General features: G+C 42.1%; 1 protein-coding gene across 2 annotated transcripts in view; it reads left to right on the forward strand.

The window, feature by feature from the left end:
* The window catches only part of LRRC49 (leucine rich repeat containing 49), a 131408-nt gene that overhangs the window by 32838 nt on the left and 78032 nt on the right, over positions 1 to 20538 (forward strand). For both annotated transcript variants that reach the window (XM_006031364.3, XM_006031365.3), the window contains 2 exons: positions 10631 to 10774; positions 15434 to 15495. In XM_006031364.3, the coding sequence (XP_006031426.1) occupies positions 10631 to 10774; positions 15434 to 15495 (206 nt within the window). The remainder of the gene's footprint in view (positions 1 to 10630; positions 10775 to 15433; positions 15496 to 20538) is intronic.

The raw sequence follows: 20538 nt of genomic DNA on the forward strand, positions 1-20538 counted from the left end.
TGAGCAGGGATTCCTGCAGTAGTTGAATCTCCGAGTCTGATTCGGCCAAATCTATTCAGGACAATGATCTGAATCACCGAATCTAATGGCTGTCGGCTGAATCCAAAGTGAATACTAGCTGCTTTGCACAGACCTAATATCCACAGTGGCACAGCAGTGCCTTGCTATTAAGTCTTGTTTTTCATCTAATTAGAGGGCATGGAGTGCTGAACTAAACTGCTTCTAGTCCTGGAATTACCACTTGAAGAGGTAGCTCAGGGTGTCACTACACAGTGCTGCCCTGGACCATGTAGACATCGTTGACAAAATACGTTAATTCTTGTAGGAATATTATCAATAAGGTAAAACTTAACTGAACATTTTTTCTTAAATGCTGTATACTCAACAAGAAAATTTTCCTTTAGAAAATAATTAGCGTGGACCATTCATATGTCAGATCCTTTAATAGGAAGTCAAAAAATTACTAGGGCTTCTTTAAATGTGCTTCAGTATAGTTTAAATTTCCTTTACTGACCTTTTTGAAGGGCAGAGGAACACTACAGAAGCACAAGTGTGTTCACAGATAAATTATTTGCAGAGCATTAGTAAGATGACAAATGGTCATTTCCATTGCGAAAAGGTAAGGATTCAGTAAATCCTTTGTAAAATGAAGACTTTGGTGGCAGTCAAATGAAGTGCAGTGCACCAGATCAGCATCATATTACACTGTCTATTGAATGGTACTCTGTTTTTTGGGATCAGGACAAAGTTGTTCCTGTGGTTTTTGGTATGTGTAAATCCCACAGATGTGAGGGAGTTATGGAACAAATCTATTGCTCTCTGGTGTGTTTCCTGTAGTTTGTGCTCTGAATGTTCCTATTCATCAAATTTATTACTGCATTTGAGTAAAAGTTGATTGTGACCCTCTTTATACAGCAGTTCGATTTATTTATTGAGAAATGCACAAGCACAATCTAATTTCAGTCAGTCCCACCAGTTGACTTGTTTATCTTTTTACATTTGTTACAACATTCTCTCCCTTTGTGGTTCATATTTATTTGAATCGGCATTCTTTTTTATTTTTATATTAACATTAAATCCTTCCGCTTTAAGAATCGCCAAGACCAGTTACAGCTACTACTAAAGAACAGTTTCCCTCCATTAAACTATAGCCAGCTCTGCAGTATAGTTCATCAGATGTTTAACGGTTCAAACATGCAATGTATAACAAGTTGGTGTAGCAAGTGAAGAGGGATACATTTTATACAGGAACTCGTAGAGAGGATTTATGTAGATTGAGTTTAGTTTCTGGAATTGAAACTTGGGTATTTTCACTGAGGGTTATCATTCCTACACTTGGGAGGAAAAGTATATATGATCTTACTGACTGAAACTACTCATTATCTTGGACTTTACACAGACACACCTGTAACTATGTGAAATATGTGACAACTGTGCTTCAGAAGGACTTAAAATCAAAATCTGAAATGTGAATCAGCAATGACAAGACACTTGTGGCTAGAAAAAGTAGGGATGGGGGAGAGAAGAGAAAACAAGGTAAAATGGCCAGATCTTGGAGGAATTTATCTACCAAAGTAGATCATATGATATTTAAATAGTTTTTCTTTTGGCTTTGTTTGTTTATTTGTTTGGTCGCTTTTTAAATAAGTATATGTGGTCAGACATACGAACAAGTATATATAGCACAATAAGGGTAAATTATTGGTAGAAAGGCTCTGGAAAGAGGTGAGATTTTAAGTGGAGGGATCTGAGAATAAAATAGTTTGGTGTTTAGGTATTGGTGAAAAGAGGTGGTATAAGGGAGAAACATGAATAGCAGACAGTTGGTGATAAGCAGGGATCCTGTTTTTCTCTGTTTACTGTTTAAAAATTACACACACTCGGATAAAAACACACATTATCTGATTTAAACCCCCAAAATCTTAATTTTTCCGTGATTCAAATGAAATGCCACTGTATACTAGGTATCAATTGAATACAGTGTTTTATTTATATATTTGCAATATTAAAGCAATTTGAAAGACTACCGGTGCCTCAATTACTATAATAAAATAAATTCTAAATGCCTATAAATGTTGGTATTTGATTTGAGGGATTTTTATCATGGAAAATCAGAGCTTCCCCCCCGCCCACTGCTTTGTGGTGCTGAGCAGCCCTGATGAGCTGGTGCTCTGCCAATGCCCCTCACTCCCCACCCGCAGCCCCCCGCCTCCCTCCAAGTTCTGCCAGAGGGGCCCCCCAGCTGCCAGGGGTATGGGGCCAGGGACCTGAGTCTGCAGCCCTCTGTCCCTCCTGCAGCAGTGCCTGAGCTCTGGCTGTTGCATATGGGAGGTGGTGGCTGCTGCGGCATAGCACGGAGCCTGGCTCCCTGTCCCCCAATGGGCGGTACGGCCAAAGTGGAGCCCGTTGGTGGAGGAGGTGAGGCGGGGCTGTGGGTTGGCCACTGTGGGTTCCGGCTCCCCGCCCTGCTGCCCTCCCCTAGGGCCTCTGTGGTCTGGTGGGTGGGACCTGGGGCAGAAGGGCTCAGTGGGGCCGGATGGGGAATCTTGATACTGCTTTTGGGAACTCTGCACGGAGCTCTCAAGGCACCCTCTGCTTGCCTGGCAGAAGTGAACACAACTCAGTGCCGCCACCCCTGCTGCTGCTGGGTGGGCAGGGGGTGCCTCACCAGGGCAGTGCCAGGCTCACAGCGGCGGCACTGAGCTTCTCTGCCTGGCCCTGTTCTGCCCTGATGCACTGGCTCCCACCTGCTGGGCCCTAGATGCCCTAGGGGGAGGGTAGCAGGGTGGGGAGCCTGTGGCAGGGAGCCCTCACCCACCCCTGCCCCTCACTTAGATCTGGTGAGCACATACCCCCCTGGAGTGCACACCGCATCAGGGAGCCAGTCCCTGTTCCCCCACTCCAACTCCATCCCTCCCATCCTCTCTATGGGGGGGCCTCAATTCTACCCCCCTCCGACTTACCTGTGGGATCTGCTTTCTAGGCTGCGGGGCAACCATGTACATGTGTATGTGCGCACATGCACATGGCATCCCTTGCTGATTGCCTTTCTCCTGCTCCCTGCAGCCCCTTGTAGGCTGGAACTTCACCAGCCTGCAAGGGCAAACCTGTTGTTTTCTGCGTTTTTCTCCTTAAAAAGAGAGAATCTGGGTTTTACCCTGTTTTCCTGTGGCGAATGGAAGACCCGGAACCCTGGTGATAAGTGGCATTAAAATCTTGGTAAAAAATGTTTTATCCGAATTCTAGGGACTTTAATAATTTCTGACTTAGAGTACAGCTGTAGAACAAAAAGTGTAGTTTTAATGCATAATAACCAGGCACTTGAGCTTCCCATTTGTCAAGCAAAAATGCAGAGGCTATCATTTTAAGGAGAAAAATGTGGATTTTTTTTTCCTTTTTAAAGGAGAAAAACACAGGAAACAGTGGATTTCCCCCTTGTAGTTTTCCAGCCTGCTGGGGGAGCAGGAGGAGGCCAATCGGGCAGGGGCTGTCATGTGCATATGCGCATGCGCACATGCATGTGGCAGCCATGCAGCATAAGCTGCTCCCGCAGGTCCCCACAGGCAAGTCTGAGGGTTGGAGCGGGGTTAAGTCTTCCATAATGAGGTTAGGACGGGAGGGAGTTGAGCAGCTGGGGTGGTGCTTTGGTCCTGTGGCCCTGGGTGGGAATGGGAGACTGCAGGGCCTGAGTGGGTTTGTGGGACAGAGCCAAGGGTCACTCATCTCGGGGGGGACTGGCTCCCTGCCACTGCGCACACTTCTGGGGGGGGCATTGGGGGCATGTGCCCCCCAGATTTGTATGTGGGGTAGGGCCAGATGTGGGCTGCCTGCTGCAGGCTTGGGGCTCTCCACCTTGCTGCCCTCCCCCCGGGGACTTTGTGGCCCAGTGGATGGGACCTGGCATGGCAGGGTGGGGAGGCTCAGTGCTGTTGCCAGGAGCCCTGTGCTGCTATGGTGAGGCACCCCCTGCCCTTCCCACAGCAGAAGCTGTGTTGACACCGAGTTGTGCCCCCTGCTGCTGCCGGGTGGGCAGGAAGCACCTTGCCATGGTGGCATGGGGTTCCCAGCATTGGCACCAAGCCTCCCTGCCCTGCTGTGCCTTGTCATGCTGGGTCTTGCCTGCTGTGCCATAGGGCCCCCCAGGAGGAGAGCAGCAGGGTGGGGAGCCCTGAGCCCACGGCCACTAACTTGCATACACCTGCCCCGCACAGGCTCCGCTCTAGCTGTGCCACCCATGAGGGAGGGGAGCTAGGCTCTGCATTGCACTCAGGCTGCAGCAGCCGCTGCCTCCCATGGGTTTCATTTTAATTGCAGAAAAACATGGATTTTGGGTTTTTTTTAATCGCAGAGTTTAGAGGTTTCTTTTAAATGAGAGAATTTGCTGTTTTTAAACAGAGAAAACCAGGATCCTTGAATAACTAACATGAGGTAAAGTCCTGTTGAAAATAAGGAGGTTAGTGGTATTTTTCACAAATTGAGGTAAACACAAGGTGAAAAGTTGGGGTTTTTTCCTGACCTGTGTTTTTTGTAGATATTGCTATGGCCTTGTTTTCCCTGCTATGTTATCTCTAGTTACCACGCTAGCTAATGCAAGATAAGAATATGCAATTTTCCTAATCATGGCCAAGTCTCAGGAAGAATATCATCTGGTTAACAACTGGCTTCACTTTCAACTGCATAGGAGGGTTTCGTAGATTTCATAGACGTTCAGGCTGGAAGGGACCCCGGAGGATCATCAAGTCCAGCCCCCTGCCTCGGGCAGGAAGTCATAGGATCCCAGCAAGATAAACATCCAAATTTCTCTTGAAGGCGTTCAGAGTAGGTGCTTGAACCACCTCCGGCGGCAACCTATTCCAAACTTTGGGGGCTCGGACAGTAAAGAAGTTCTTCCTTATGTCCAGCCTGAATTGGTTGTGAATGAGTTTGTGACCATTTGATCTCGTCATCCCTTGGGGTGCTCTGGTGAATAGATGTTCCCCCAGATCCTGGTGAGCACCTCTGATAAACTTATAGGTGGCCATCAGATTGCCCTGAGCCTGCGCTTTTCCAGGCTGAAGAGCCCCATGGCTCTCAGCCTCTCATAATAAGGTCTGTTTTTCTGACCTCTGATCATGCGCGTAGCTCTCCTCTGCACTCTCTCTAAAGCTTCGCCACATCCTTTTTGAATTGTGGAGCCCAAAACTGGACGCAGTACTCCAGCTGCAGCCTCACCAAGGCCGAGTATGATGGGAGAATGACGTCCCGGGATTTGCTTGAGAAGCATCTATGGACGCAAGCCTGCATTTTGCTCACTTTACTAGCCGCAGCATCACGTTGAAGGCTCATGTTCATCTTATGGTCAATCATGACCCCCAAGTCCCTTTCATCTGTAGTGCTAACCAGAGTAGCACTGCCGAGCCTATAAGGATGCTGCAGGTTTTTCCTCCCAAGGTGGAGAACCTTGCATTTTTTAGTGTTAAACACCATCGAGCCTATAAGGATGCTGCAGGTTTTTCCTCCAGAGGTGGAGAACCTTGCATTTTTTTGATGTTGAGAACCTGACGGTGTTTATCTGCCCATTTCATGAGCCTGTCAAGATCTGCCTGGATCACCGTCCTGTCCTCAGGTGTAGATGCTTTTACCCCAGAGTTTGGTGTCATTGGCGAACTTGGCCAGTCTGCTTCTGACACCAATGTCCACATCATTAATGAAGATGTTAAGTAGTATAGGCCCTAGGACACAGCCTTGAGAGACCCCGCTACGCTGGTCACAGTGCACCACGATGGTTGACTTCCGTCAGCCACCACCCTCTGGATCCTGCCACGGGGACAATTCCCCACCCAGCGGATCGTGGTAAGGTCGAGGCCACAGTTGACCGGTTTCGCCAAGAGGTGATCATGGGATACCAGATTGAGGGCTTTTTTGAAGTCAAGATATGACATCACTCCCTTGTCCAGGTGATAGGTCACCTGATCGTAAAAGGAAGTGAAATTGGTCAAGCAAGATTTACCCGCAATGAACCCATGATGGGTTGTTTGAGAAATCTACTGTCTGTGTGCACTTTTTATTTTAATCTAGAGCAGATCACATAGGCTGCTTCCAGGTGTTTTTAAAAAAAAAAAAAAAAAAGGCAGACAGACTGTGCTTTACTGGAAGAAGTAGTGTGTTGTTTTGATCCAAGTCCGCAGCGTCTGTATAGATCGGGCACTTCAGCAAGGCTTTTTGGTGCTTTTATCTAAAGCTGAGTCAATCAGCGATTAGATAAAAGTGCCAAAAAAGCCCCATTAAAGTGCCCGATCTATAAAGATGTCGTGGGAGTCAGGTCCAACTAATGCGCTGCCTCTTTTGACATGCACTAGGGTTGGCGTGGGAGCACACCAAGTATAAAGTGCCAGTGTTGTGTTTTTGTTTTTTTTTCTTTAGACATCTGCAAGCAGCCATAAATGAACAAGTATAACAGTGCTTTGGACTGGTACACAAAGACAGCAGACGGATATCACCTTTTGTGCCGCCATAAAAATAGTTACGGTGGTATGGAGCTTGAGCAAACGGGTGTCCTAGTCCTTTCTTGCACCACAAATGCCCAAGTCTGTGAGTGGAACAATTCCTGCTCTTAGTTTGTGCTGCCTTTTTGTGACTGGTATCTGTTTGCTTATAGCAGTAGACACCAGGATGCCTGTGCTTTCTAGCCACCCCAGGCAAGTGTTTCTGGGGCTTTAGCAGCCCAAACTGGCAGGAAGATTCCTAGGACATGCAAGACATTCCTGTGGTATACATATTACACTGCTATGCCCCAGCTTGGAGGACACTTCTGCAAGCACTTCCAGGATCCCCCCGCTTGCAGATGCATGCTCATGGTGGTTGTCCTGCAGGATCAGGCTCCTGAAGTGCCAGGATTGGCAGGGGCTCAGCCCTGCGGGTCAGCAGCCCTGGTGACCACTGGTGTTTACAGATAAGTGGGTCACCTGTGATGGGATGCACCCTAGCACAGCTGATCCCATTCCAAACAATGACATCTATTTTATACCCAAGGTGTATAACTTGAGATCCATTTTGTATCACATAATCAACACATGATACAACCCTCAACTAGTTTTTCCATAACCTTTGTTTCATGTTTTGTCTTGGGGGATGCTTCTGTCTTCCATCAAAATACTAAGTAACAAGGAGCTAATGTGATATAATTATTTAAAAAATAAAAGGAAGATTATTTTCATCATCAGTGGAGCTTATGTGTATAATTATGTTTTTTTGTTGAATACAGGAAAAGCATTCCACCCGCATATTCTCTTGGAAAGTCATTCTGTTTTCAAAATAGCTCTGCACTGAACATGGCATTCCAGAGTCATCTCTGTACATGTTTATGGTTTTAGGAAAGTGTACAGATAATCACAAATCTGGCATTACAGCTACTAAATATTATTCTTTGGTATACAAGTTGTATGGAACATAGTGCATGTGTATTTATATTAAAGGAGATTTTATTTACACATGTATAACTAAACTTTGAGGTTCAGATTTGCTTTTCAGGAAAGAGAAAATCACTTACTGTAGTAGTTTACCCTTCCCTGTATGAACACTGTAAGCTTATTGTAATCATTTTAATTTTGTCAAAGGTAAAACCAGTTATTAAAACCAGTAATGGGCACTCTCTTTCATATATTGCCTTTGATCCAAAGGACCCACTCCAACTTACGAACTTGAACTGATACACAAAGTACACTCAAAGGTTGTTGATATGCAGTTAAGTTCTGGCACAAAGTATGTTCAATCTTTATTCTAGGCAGTTGCTGGATGGGAAAAGTAGAAATCTGACGGAAATGACAGCTGGCCAGAACCCTAACATTGCCAGTCTGTCCTTGCTAGAAGTACTACTAGGTCCTTCCTTGCTACAAATATCTGTTATGGAGAGGCATTAGTTAATGTTGGAGAAAGACTCCGAGTCATATTTTAAGCTTAAATTTTCCATCATCTCTTCCTGACTTTCCTTCAAATATAAACGAATTCTTCGCATGCTGTGTTGGGATGGAATATTTTTGGACAGTTTAAGGGTAGTGGTGATCAACCTTTTTAGCTGGTGGGCGATGTGGGCAGTACTGGATCTTTTCATGGGCCAGATCCAACGGGGCCCATCCAGCTGTGGAGGGAGAGGGGCAGCCCAGCCCTGATCCAGCCATGTGGTGGAAGAGGGCTTGGGCCTGGCCCGGACCTAGCCTTATGTGGGGAGGGGTTTATAGCACAGCCCCAGTCCATCCTTGCAAGGGGAAGGAGGCATGGCCCAGCTCCACAGGGGGAAGGGGGCATGGCGTGACCCTAGCCTGGCTTGGCAGAGGGCCAGGGGCATTGCCTAGCCCCCCAGGCAGGGTGGGGGGAACAGGAAGGGGTTTGGCCCAGCCCCAAACTGCTGTGTAGGAGAGGAGGTATGCTGCTATAAGTCAGTGCTTCTTTGTGCAATAAAAAATGAAAGAAAAGAGGGAATTCTACTTCTAAGGTTTATGAAAAGGCAAAGTTTTATAAATAACATCTCTATAAATTGTTGATCAAACTCAGATTTTTTTGCATTAAAATTAGATCTTTTACAGTTTGTGCAGTTTGCTGTAGGTTTATCTAGACAGACATCTGCAGGAAGCTGTGCACTCCATGTTAACCATCTGCTGTAGGCACTGTTTTTACAAATCTTTGAACTGTCTGATTTTGAACAATAGCATTTGCTGTGCATTTTGCAATTATTTTGGTATCCCAGTAAATAAGGAGTTGATCTTCACTTTTGCTTATCATTTTTTTTTAAATTTATTTCTCTATAGAACAGAAATATTAAACTATTATGCGTTACCAATGAAATGTTTATTATTACTTGTCTTGTGTTATTGCAGTCAGATTTGTTTACGGAATGTGATGTGATTAATGGGTATCTTCGTTATCTGTTTTGGTGCCGTATATATTTTCATATGGAATCTTTTGCCAAGAAATAAACCCTGATACCATTTCTGGAACATTTCTCACGGCAGTACATTCGATTCAGATCTGTAATATAGGAGCATATAATATCTTTAAAGCCCCTTACATTTATCTAGAAGCTGTCTTTCTCCCACCATGTGCCATCTGCCTAATGGTGCAAGAGGCAGCCCTTTTACAGGCTTGTAGCTCTAGATGTATCAGAAACGTCTAGTTCTGTCCTGAGAATTGTTTCTCATTCTGGTTGACTGTGTTCCTGGCTGCTATGTAGTTTCTCACTCAATACATACACAGTGGTTTTACTTGTCTTTGCTAGAGCTGACCTATAGTGATGCAGCTTTACGGTCTATCGCAGTGGGGCCTTTTCCATCAGTGTTACCAAATTGAGGGAGAGGGCCTGTGCTTTGGGTGTAGAGAGGAGTTATGGGCTTTACAGGAGGCTTTTAATGCTAGACAACAAAGAGTCAAGCAGGGATGTACTGTGAAATAGCTGTGCAGTTATGAGGACAGCCCGGACAGGGAGGCACTACAGAACTTCCTAACTTCAGTTGGGCAGCTTGCTGTCTATTTGCTTTCTTGACTATGGTCCAACCTCCTACTCACTCTGTTTTGCACATCCACATGGTCTGCTGCCTCCATCCCCATGCAGACCCATTAAGGCTTACTAGAAGGTCTCTCATTTAATATTTCCTGGCTTTGCTAAGTGTTATTTCCTATCTTCAGCCATCCGACTGACACTTCATCAATAATATAAATGTTACGATCAAGGTCTGGGGATGATCAGTAGTGTAACTTGGGAGAGGCGAGTGGGGCACTAGGCACAGGTGCTGATTCAGAGGGGGTGCAGCTTCCTTCAGGAAGTCTGTGCTGCTGCTTTCATAGTTATGGCTTCTCCCTGCTCAGTGACTTTAGGTTGAGGCGGCAGCAGCAGTCACACCTGCGGTACGTGCTCATTCCCTCCCCAGTTGCATCCTGCCCCAGGATGGCAAAATGTCAAGTTATCCTTTGGGACTGGTATCAGAAATTGGTGGAGTAATTAATGATGATACAGACGATAAGTTACACAGCCTTAACTGGCTTACATGGTAAAGTAGGTTATTTTGAACAACATCATTTTCAAGACTGCTACTCAGTTAACTGAATTGAAATGGATGATGCAGCTCTACCTTTAGGTCTACTAATGTAACAATGGAAGTATCTCACTGTCGTGCAACTGCATTGTTGCACTCCGTTCATATTTTTAAGATTTTCTTCACAACTATAGATGTATTTTACATAGCTAAAGCTTGTATTCTACAGCAGTTGATGGCCAGGGTCACACTTGCCCAAGAAAGCCCCATATTGGTTTCAGGCAAGCAAGTGGGACAACAAGACTGGCTTGAATTCCGTTCTTCCAACAAGATATTTAATAAGCACAGATTGGCACCCATATTGCTACGTCTCTTATAAAGAACAAGGACTATTGACTCCGCTGCACTACGGTGAAAGAACATTAGTTAACTCAGTAATACTATCAGTTTATAGTTGGCCCTAAAACTTGTTGATAGCAAATTTATACATAAATATCAGAAAGTGCAAATAAAAATTAACATAATAGTATCAGTATCTGTTTGTATTGCTTTGAAGTGTGTCTCTAACATGTATCTAAGCAAACGGGACACACTAAGCATACTAATAATTATACTTCTTTTTTCAGGTTGCTAAAATAGAAAATATTGGTCATTTGGGTCAGCTCAGAGTGTTGAACCTTGCCAGAAACCTTTTAGCATCTGTAGAAAACCTTAATGGACTGCTTTCACTGACAGAACTTAACCTTCGTCATAATCAGATTACCTCCATAGTAAGTAATAACAGTGAATTAATAAATGTTGTTTTTTCTTCAGCCAAAAAGATAGTAAAATACAATAAATCTTTTCCAGGGGTGTCAAAGATGCAAAAGATGTATCCAAAAGATGCAGCATACCTTTTCTAGGGGTGTTAAAGAAAGATGTAGCTTGTGAGCTTGGACCCACACACTACATTCAGCGTGCCCCAGCCTGCCTTATATACCAGAAGCATTGCACACCAGCCCTGTGTGCCACATGCAGTGTGCTTGGGTCATCTGGTGCATGTGCTGCATGCAGTGTGCTAGGCCCATCTGTGAACCTGATCTGGCCCGTAGACTGGCCCTGCAGCACTCATTCAGCTCTCAGGGCCTGATGAATTTGACTGTCCTGAGTTAAACCATATTATGTTACAAATTTCTGAAAATATGGTCAATTCATTTTGTCTTATGACTTTGTTTTGGTGCTGGAACACTTAATTTTATAAGTGGCTGAAATGGAAATTTAATGTTATTTATTCTGGGATGTTCTATTTAAATTATTGCTTGCAGTTGGGAGGCATACATAATAGTTATTGAGGTTTCTAAAAAGTAGTAAGAGCTTGAAGTTACATAATTCACTTAATGCATAGAGTAACTTCTTAAAATACAATAACTTTTGTACTGATTTTGCCTTCAAGGGCACCTACACGTGTATCCAATGCCTGCTCTGACGCCTGCTAATTAGCACGAGTCAGAGCAGACTCGATTAATTCTAAGAGCCACTAATTAATGTACCCCTTTTCCCCTACCTCGGGCATCTTTACACGTGTTCCTAGGAAACCCTGGTTATCAATAATATCCATAACAGTTTCCCCTTATATTTTAAAAGGAAGTAAAGGAAAGTCAGAATAAACTATAAAAGAAATCTTGTTTAAAAACTGCCAGTCTCATTTACAATCAGCAGGCACTTTGAATAAGTCAAGGCTATGTAGCCCGAAACATAATAGTAGTTGCCAGTATTGTTTGCAGGACAGTGAGAACATACACGAGCAATAATTATTGCAGTCTTCTATTACATAACCTTGATCTAAAATAATTGTAACAGATTTGTAATATAGTACAGAAACACATTGCATTAAAGAATGTTGTTTTACTAAATACCTAGAACAAAGTATTCCACAGATAGTGAAGAAGGAAATAGAACATGTTATTCATGGGGTTAGAGAGTCCAGTTCCAATTTCTTTTTTATTGTAGGTCTTGCTTGTGTTGTCTGGCTGGTTCCAGAATATGCTTTTCATCAAAGGTGACTGAATTTTGTTGGATAGAGTATGGAGGCTTCAGTTCCTCTGCACAGGAAGATGTTGGGCTTCACTGATAGAAGTATTGTATGTAAGAGATGGCAGGTGATAGTAACCCTCAAAGTTGGTTAGGACTTCCCTTTTGGGTACTTCATTTTAAGAATTATGTAGAGAAACTGGAGAGGATCCAAAGGCATGCTTAAAAAAAAAAAAAAAAAAAGGATCAAAGTTAGAATGCCAGTTATACAAAAAGAGACCGAGAGAAACAGGTATGTTTAGTCTGGTAAAAGAGATTTGAGGGGAGACATGATGATAGTTTTCAAATATTTGAAAGTCTGCCATAAAGAAGAGGGAAACAACTGTTCTTCCTTGTCAGAGAGGCAGTACATGAGACTGGGTTTAAACTGCAAAACATTGATTCAGGTTAAATGTCAGGAAAAACTCCCTACCTGCAAAAACAGTAGGGCAGTAGAAGAAATTGGGGGTAGTATTGAATCTCCTCCTTCACTGGTTTTTAAAAAGGGGTTGATAGCCATCTCTGAGATGATTTAGGAATAGTGCTTCATGCATATATGCAGAGGGTTGGACTCTAGTGCCTCTTGGAGGTCCTTTGTTGTGATTCTTTGTAATGCCAAAGCTGCCCTCTCTTCTCCACCCCCCTGACCTTCCTTAGCGTTGGCTTTGCTGAGCATCTTGGTCCTCTTTTAATAAATCTCTCTTACTGTATAGGGAATAAGCAGCTTTAATGTATTAATCCTTCTGTTCACACGAGACATGAGAATAGTATTGGTCATGGGTGAGAGCTTTCCTTAGAGTTCACATTGTAGACCTTTTTCCCAAAAAATTAGGTGTGCTATCTACAGCTGGATTCAGAACTTTTGGTACAAAATTTGAAATTTTAGTTAAGACGAAAGGTTTGTACAGAGGTTTCTATATCTCTGAAGTTTGCCATTGAATCTAATGGAGCAAGGCATTCATTCAACAGCTTTCATGAGTTCGGATGATGCATTTGCTTTCTATCGTTCATTGGAAGAAAGAATCCACAACACCAGCTCCTACACAGGAAAAATATTAAAAGACTACATAGATCCTAAAATCATAAGCTTCATAGGTCAAATAGTCCCTCAACTTCATGCTTATGCCTTGCTGTCTTTCCATTAAGAATATTGTCTTGAATCTCCTGAGTTTAACTGTTCCTAGGTTTATAATTTTGTTTTGTTCCTTGAAGTGACAATCACTGTTTCTGTGTTCTTGTCTCATATATGGCAAATTACTTGTATGTTTTTTTTAAAAAGCACAAATAAGTTAATTTGTGCATTTAAAAAAAAAAAAAGTATATTTAAATTATTTGTGTTTGTGAAAGAAATGCTTTGTCTTAGTCCAGTTTGGTTTGATGAAAGAGATTAGCCTTGTGTTCAATCCAGATTAGTTTTATATCATTATATTTTAGCAAAGTTGCTCTGCCTTGGCCTATTTTAATTCAAACATTTTACAAGTTGATTTTTATGTGAGGTTGACCAATTAATGAATGTTTGTCTTGTTATATATTTTACTGTAACTTTCATAATCATGTTAAAAAATTCTAATGGCAAACTTTAAAATTGGATGCCAGATTTGGTAATTGTTGGTTTAGATTCCAAGATGCATTGTTTCTCAACTCAGAATGCTCTAATTTGGTGTTTACAAATATGTTGTTTTTCAGTATTTCATATATGACCTGTATCAGAAGAGTCTCAGTCATGACTGGCAAATATAAAGCACTATCTAGGACTGCTTCATCTAAACTTGTTTTAGTCATTTAGGGTGCCTGTAGATGTGCCTGGAGGTTGCTGTAATTTTGAAGTGCAGGGACGCTGGTACATGAAAAGCTAGCAGGCACTTTAATTAGAGCAGCTTTCAGAGGTGCTCTAATTACAGTGCCCCCTCTCCTCCAGAGTACGTGTGAAAACGGCCTTTGTGGTCTTAGCCACTTCATAGTGTTTTAGGTCTAAAAGTACTAAAGTAGACAGTGTATGCCTTTCTTTCAGTGCCCAGTGGTTCTCAATCTTTCTAGACACAAGGTATCGCTCATTGGACTCGAAGCACTCCTTGGGTGCTAAGCTTTCACTTGTTTTTTAACTACAGAAAAATAGAGCAATTTCTCTGTTGCAGAGAACTCAAAGAGCACAACAGGAATGGTTTTGACACTATGGATTCCTATTTGAAATCTCTGGGTTTAACTTGTGAATCAAGTATAGGCATTTGCTTACTTAACAGTGCTAATATTGTGTGGCACCCTGAAAACAATCTCACGGCACCCTAAGGTGTCACAGCATCCTGGTTGAGAAGGTAGTTTACTTTCATTCCTGGTGGGTATTTGCTGCCAAGGGAAAAATACCTTCACATCCCAGAATGATCACTAAACCCTGAGCATCTGGGGAATAATTCCATATAAGAACTATAATGTCAGGCCTTGAGGCATGTTTATGTCCTCCTTCCCAGCATTCTTGCTTTCGCTCCACCGACTCAGCTAGAAACCTCAGGGTCTAAATCTGATGGAGGGAGAGAACGTAGATGCAACCTTAGGGTGAAAATGTAAGTGGCCTGTCCCTGTGTCATCTTCCAAATACTGATGGTGCTGGCGGTTCATATCTACAGCTGAAGTTGGAGAAAACCTTACTACAGGGGTTTGGAGGTCTCCAATCCTAATTATCTGAGCGTGCATAAGGGGCGTGGTAAACCATAATCCTTGATAAATGTGGATGTGTTTTGTAAATACAGCTTCATCTTACTTGATTTAGTTCAGTGTGTAATTGGATGCTTTTTCAAGCTTTGTAGCAGCATTTAACACTAGTATTAACAATTATACATATGTAAAATATATCCTGTTTGGAGGCTGACTCCAGTTTGCATTTAAGTGTGGCCTTTAGATTAAATTTTAGATTAAAATTTACTAAAATTTTTTACTGACTACAGACTGCAGTTTGGAAGCTGATTTGCATGAGTTTGCACTTTAAGGCTTTAGTGCAGTATAGTTAAAAAAAAAAAAAATCAAATTTGTGTTTATGCAGTTTGATTACAGTATACTTACCGTGCAGCTTAAATGCTGAGGCAGCATCTTGGCTCCTTTCCTGAAAGCCTGTTCAAAGAGACTAGAAGCAGTCTTGTGCTCTGCTCTGTAACGCTATTTACCTTGCAAGTGGTGCAGCATGTTCTGCAGAGTAGATATCTGCACTGAAGCACTCCCATGTAATCTGTACCAGAGAGGAATGGAGCTGCATGTTCAACAGAAATCAATGTTGCAGCAAGGTTACAGTAAATAGAAATTGGGTATATTTCATCTTAAGGCCAAGTAGAGAGGTTCAAAAGATGTTCTCTTTCAGCTGCTGAAATTGATGCTTCTCTCTTTCCTTCTAGAAAGATGTGGATACTTTGCCCTGCCTCCAACGTCTGTTTCTCAGCTTCAACAATATATCTAGGTAAGGTGGATTTGCCAGTTTGCTTCTTATCAGTATTTTAAGTATATTGCAGCCTGAAAAAAACTTTATTCTAGTAAGGTATATTGAATAAGGAATATGCAATGTCTGAGATATATATCAAATGTAAAACTAAAGTTCTAAACCCTTTTACTTTTAAATAAATTGTATATTTGTGAAAATTCTACTATTCTATGTAAAAATACATTATTTATAATACTGAAAAAATAAAATACTCTTTTTAAATATTGTGTGTAGTATTAAACTACATTGATCTAAATAACACTGCATACATTATTTTTATTACATTTAACATATAGCCTACTGTATTCATTCACATTTTTCATAAAATGATGAATAAAAACCTGTTTTATTGAAGTTACTAGATTTTTTTTTTTTTTTTTCAAACTTGTTTGGCTTTCTGAATATCTTTTTGTTATTGAAGTCTGCAATCTGTATTCATTATTGTTTCACTTTCAAATGAGGCCATAAAAACAGAGTAACTTGGCTTTAAAAATAACAATAACCTTGCTTTAATGAATGCTAAGCATTTTTCATTTTATATGTTTGTTCTTTACATGAGTTTTACTTTTATGTGCCTATGGACTCGCATTTGTACTCCATGTTGATAGTTATAAAACCTTAAGAAGTAGTGCATATGTACTGTATTCCTTGTAGACTGCTTGTTCCTTTATTCATTAATTCTCATAAGATTTCACCATTTAGGGAAATCAAATTATTATTATTATTATTATTAGAGACAGAAAATATACTTCCTTTCTTCATTTCTGGGAAGACTATTGTTTTTCATTCTATTTATTTTCCCTGTAGGGATGGAACTTAATAATTATGTATATTATAAACATAACTTTTAACTAGAATAACAATTAGACTATTTTGTTACTTGCATTATATTTCTTAGGAAGAATTTTGTCATTCTTGTCTGTAATCAGTATGTTGCTTATGCAGTTCTGGAACATGTATATGAAAATACTTCTGTATATTTAGAAATTTAAAAAATCCTATATGAACTTTTATAATACTGAATTTACATTGTCCTTAATTTATCTGCTAGAACCTCTCCTTTTATATTTTAAAGGAGATTATACAGGACAAATTTATGTTTTATATCTGTTTAAGTAATGACCAGTTCTCTGACTTTAGCTATGCTGTTTGTTTCTGTTTTTGTAATAAATGACTTAGCCTGGGTTTAGCAGTGGGAGGACTGCAGTGGTTGTTCCTCCTGTCATCAGGAAGTATCACTGCAGTCGGTGGGAAGTTCTTTATGATATTTAATAATTGATGTAATCCATTCAACACTATTTCCTTTTTTGCATAAAATATTGCAAGATAATTATCCTATTTTTAAAGTATGCAAGGAAGGAAAGAAGATGAGGGAGAATCCTTGAAAAATCTACTTGGTTGAATAATCGGTTACTGATTATGTAAATGAATACCTGGCTCGCTGGTTAGAACTCATTGACTGGGGCCTTAATGAATGTGACAAGGGCAACTTCCAGGCCTGATGTTAGCTCTGGCACACCCCTGTCTCTGAGCAAGCCACCTGCCTTGCTGTTCTGCCACGCCTTGTTAAATAATCAAGATGTGAAATAGGTGGGAGGCTGCCCTTTGAGTGCCTCAGTTGTAATGGGGCCATATTTACATGCTCCAGCTGCCCCTTACATGTCCCATGCTTCGCAAATGTCCCCACCAGTGATTTTTGCATTGGGTCTTTATACACACAAACATATACACCCAAACAAACACATACTGGGCTCCAAGCCCTCAGCCCCCTCACTGGGGCTTTACTGGGGTCATCCACTCCTTGGGGCTCAGGCGGCCACAGCCATGCCTGGCCCTAAGGTCTTACATCTCCACACTGCCCCCTCATTGGGGCCCCACTGGGGTCTGCCACCCTGTCCAGCTCAGGTGGCCATAGTCCTGCCTGACCTCTGCCCTGAGGTATTGCATCCAGTGAGGCTCAGGTGGCCACAGCTGTGCCTAGCCCCATCTCAGGGCCTCTGTGACCACAGGACTCACTAAGAGCCTGCGCGCTGCTCCAGGTCCCTCCTCTGACCAGGGTCCTGCTTCAGGACTCCCGTGAGCCTGGGCTCCCCCTTTGCCGATTGAAACCACCAGGGATGTGGGGGCTGGGGTTTTTAGGTGTCCCTCCTTGCCTTTCACCAGGGAGGTAACTGACCTAGCATTTCTGGGGAGCTACCCTGCCATAGGTAGCTCCACCAGGCTGCCCTTTCTTGGCAGCGTGCAGTTTCAGGTCATGCCCAGGACCAATGAAGCCACCTCCTTCCCCATAGCTTCACCCTTTACCTCTGAGTTTTCCAGGAGCACCTCAGCCTGATGTTGCCTCCTTGGCTGCTCAACCCCAGACTGCTGCCTTTCTGGCCTATGTTTGAAAATGGCTGCCGCCATCAGCCACCTGCTAGCTGCCTGCTCCAGCCGTTAAAGTGACGGAGCACTAAAGCTGCTCTGTTGCAATGAAGCTATGTTCATATCTCCTTAGAGATTATATGTAACATGTATATACTTTAAATAATTATCTTCCAAGTGGTTCATTTGGTTTTACTATCAGGTAAAAATTGCACATTCACATTATGTAAACCTTGTGAACTAATTTAACACTTTCATGGTAGTCGCCATAATAATACCACTTTAGTCATTTGTGGGCTTCTGAAATGTTGATTCTATGGAATGACAACATTTTGCAAAGGAATAAATATGAATTTTTTTGAATTTTCTGACTCATGCTATTCCACAAGAAAGTGATTAAATACAAAGGATAGGACTGGTGGCAGCTTGAATATGAATATTTGACTCAGTGCAATTTAAGTTGATTAAAATATCTTAAGCTCTCTGAAAACTGGTAATTTAGACACAATATTAACATTAGTTAGTGTTGCTCTAGTAACATCTACAAAGTTCCTGTTAACTTTTTATATGTTTAATGTGTCTGACAGCTTATTTATTTGGCTTTACCATATACCAGGTAGGTTGATTACATTCATATCTTGATGATCTCCTATTAACAATCTTTAGGATCATTCAACAAGTGAAAAATTCTGACTTTCTTGCTCAATTTCCCTGATTTCTCATTTAGAGATATTGAGTAGATATTTGAAAAATACCGTTTGTGTGATACCATGGTCATGCTCAACATCAGGACCTGTCTATGGAACACTTTTTTGAAAGTCACTGCCATATCCCATGATAAGAAGTTATAGCTGAGAAGTTGGTGCTGAACAGTGTAACTCATGCCTGCTAGCCATCTACCCTCTTTCATTGTCCTTTTTCAGAGACATTTCTTACCAGAGCTCTTCTTTCAAACAGGATTGGCCTCAGTACTACTGTCAGGAGCCACAGAATAAGTTCCTCAGGAATACAGGAGAATTGGGTCCTATGCCTAGTATTTCTTCATTCTGAAATTTGTCCTTTACTAAACCTCATGAGACTTAACAATTACAATATGCCCCCTCATGTCAGAATAGTAGCACTTGCATCAATCATTCTGTCACTCCAGGTTCAAAGTTTTGAGTTATCAACTTGTCAAGTAGAACACTGCCACCACCATACTTGTGGAGTACCTCAGAATCACAGTGGAGTCCATCTGTTTTCAGTACAGGATTCGGCTCTGTTGGTGCTGGATTTATGACCCAGATACTTTGTTCCGGGCAGACCCAAACCCTCAGGTGAACCGTGACATCTCCATTTGATAATAGGCAAATTTTATTGATGCATGGTGATAGCAGATGAGAATAATGCAAACAATTCTATATCTACCAGTCCCAAGGTTCACAGAGTCAAGGTGCATCTGGCCAGTACATGAGCTTCACTCTGAGGTTCTCTTGAATGTCAAATGTCAGCAGCCTGGAGGTTGGAGCCTGAGCCCCCCCACACCCCAGCAGGGTGCGTGAGACAAGCTAGTGGTGTACCTCTCAAGGACCTTTGCTGCTCTGAAACCCTTCCTTCTGTATTCTTTTCCTCTTCTGATGACTCTTGATTTCTAGGCATCACTGATTGGTTTCCCTGTGCTTGTCATATGGTTCACATTTTGTCATGTCAGTATATTCCTTTGTTTCACAAACCCATCATGTGCACACATCTACCATCTACCAAAACCGGAAATCCCAAGGGCTCTGCAGCTGGGCACTGTGACCTGACCAATGCAGTAGAGTCCCTTAACTTATGTTATAGAACAGTGTGGCACATGTCTTCAGTCTTCCAGCCTGTGTCTGCTTGCTGCTTGCTTGTGTCGGGCACAGTGAGCCTTGAAGAAACTGTCACAAACAGACTTTTAGAAATCAATTAACCCGTGCCATTGCCCTGGACCATTGTTCTAATGCATATCACCCTGCAAGCTAATTCCCAAAAGTAAACCTTTAAATACCATTTCTAGCCAGCAATCTCCAGAGCATGGGAAACGTTGACAAAGTTCCTTGCCCAAGAGTGGTACATCTAAAGAACAGGAGCAACTGGCTGAGCAGGCGCAGATCCCATGGTGAAAGCAAGAGAGGCATAGGTAGAGTTCTGTCTTTTTACATGTATTTAAAGCTCTAGGTGACCTACAAGAAATCTTCTCTTATACCATTGTTAATGAGAGAATTCACTGGGGCCTTACATGACTTTCAGTCTTGGTGACTGTACCAAAGGACAGATGCAGATTCATGATGTAAAGACAAGATCAATTACAAAGTTCTTGGGCACAGACCTATGAGGGATGTCACTTGCTAGATTTGACCTGTAGCTGTAAAATGATGACTAAGGGTATTATACACTTTCCAAGAAATACACACAGGTTGGTTCTGTCCCAAGTCCTGGGAGAACTTGGTTGGTGGCTAAACTCCTGACAGCTGATGAAATGGATATTTCCCCTGCTTATGTATCAGGGTGAATTTGGAGTAAACACCTGCGTCAACTTCAAATATAAGGCATTTGGCTGCAGAACAGTCTAAAGCTACACATAAGTATCCCAAAATGCCTTTATGGAATGTTTGTATAGCATTTATGCTCTCCTGCAGAGCACTGTAGGGA

The sequence above is a fragment of the Alligator sinensis genome, unplaced genomic scaffold (assembly GCF_000455745.1).
Source record: "Alligator sinensis unplaced genomic scaffold, ASM45574v1 scaffold913_1, whole genome shotgun sequence".
Lineage (NCBI taxonomy): Eukaryota > Metazoa > Chordata > Crocodylia > Alligatoridae > Alligator > Alligator sinensis.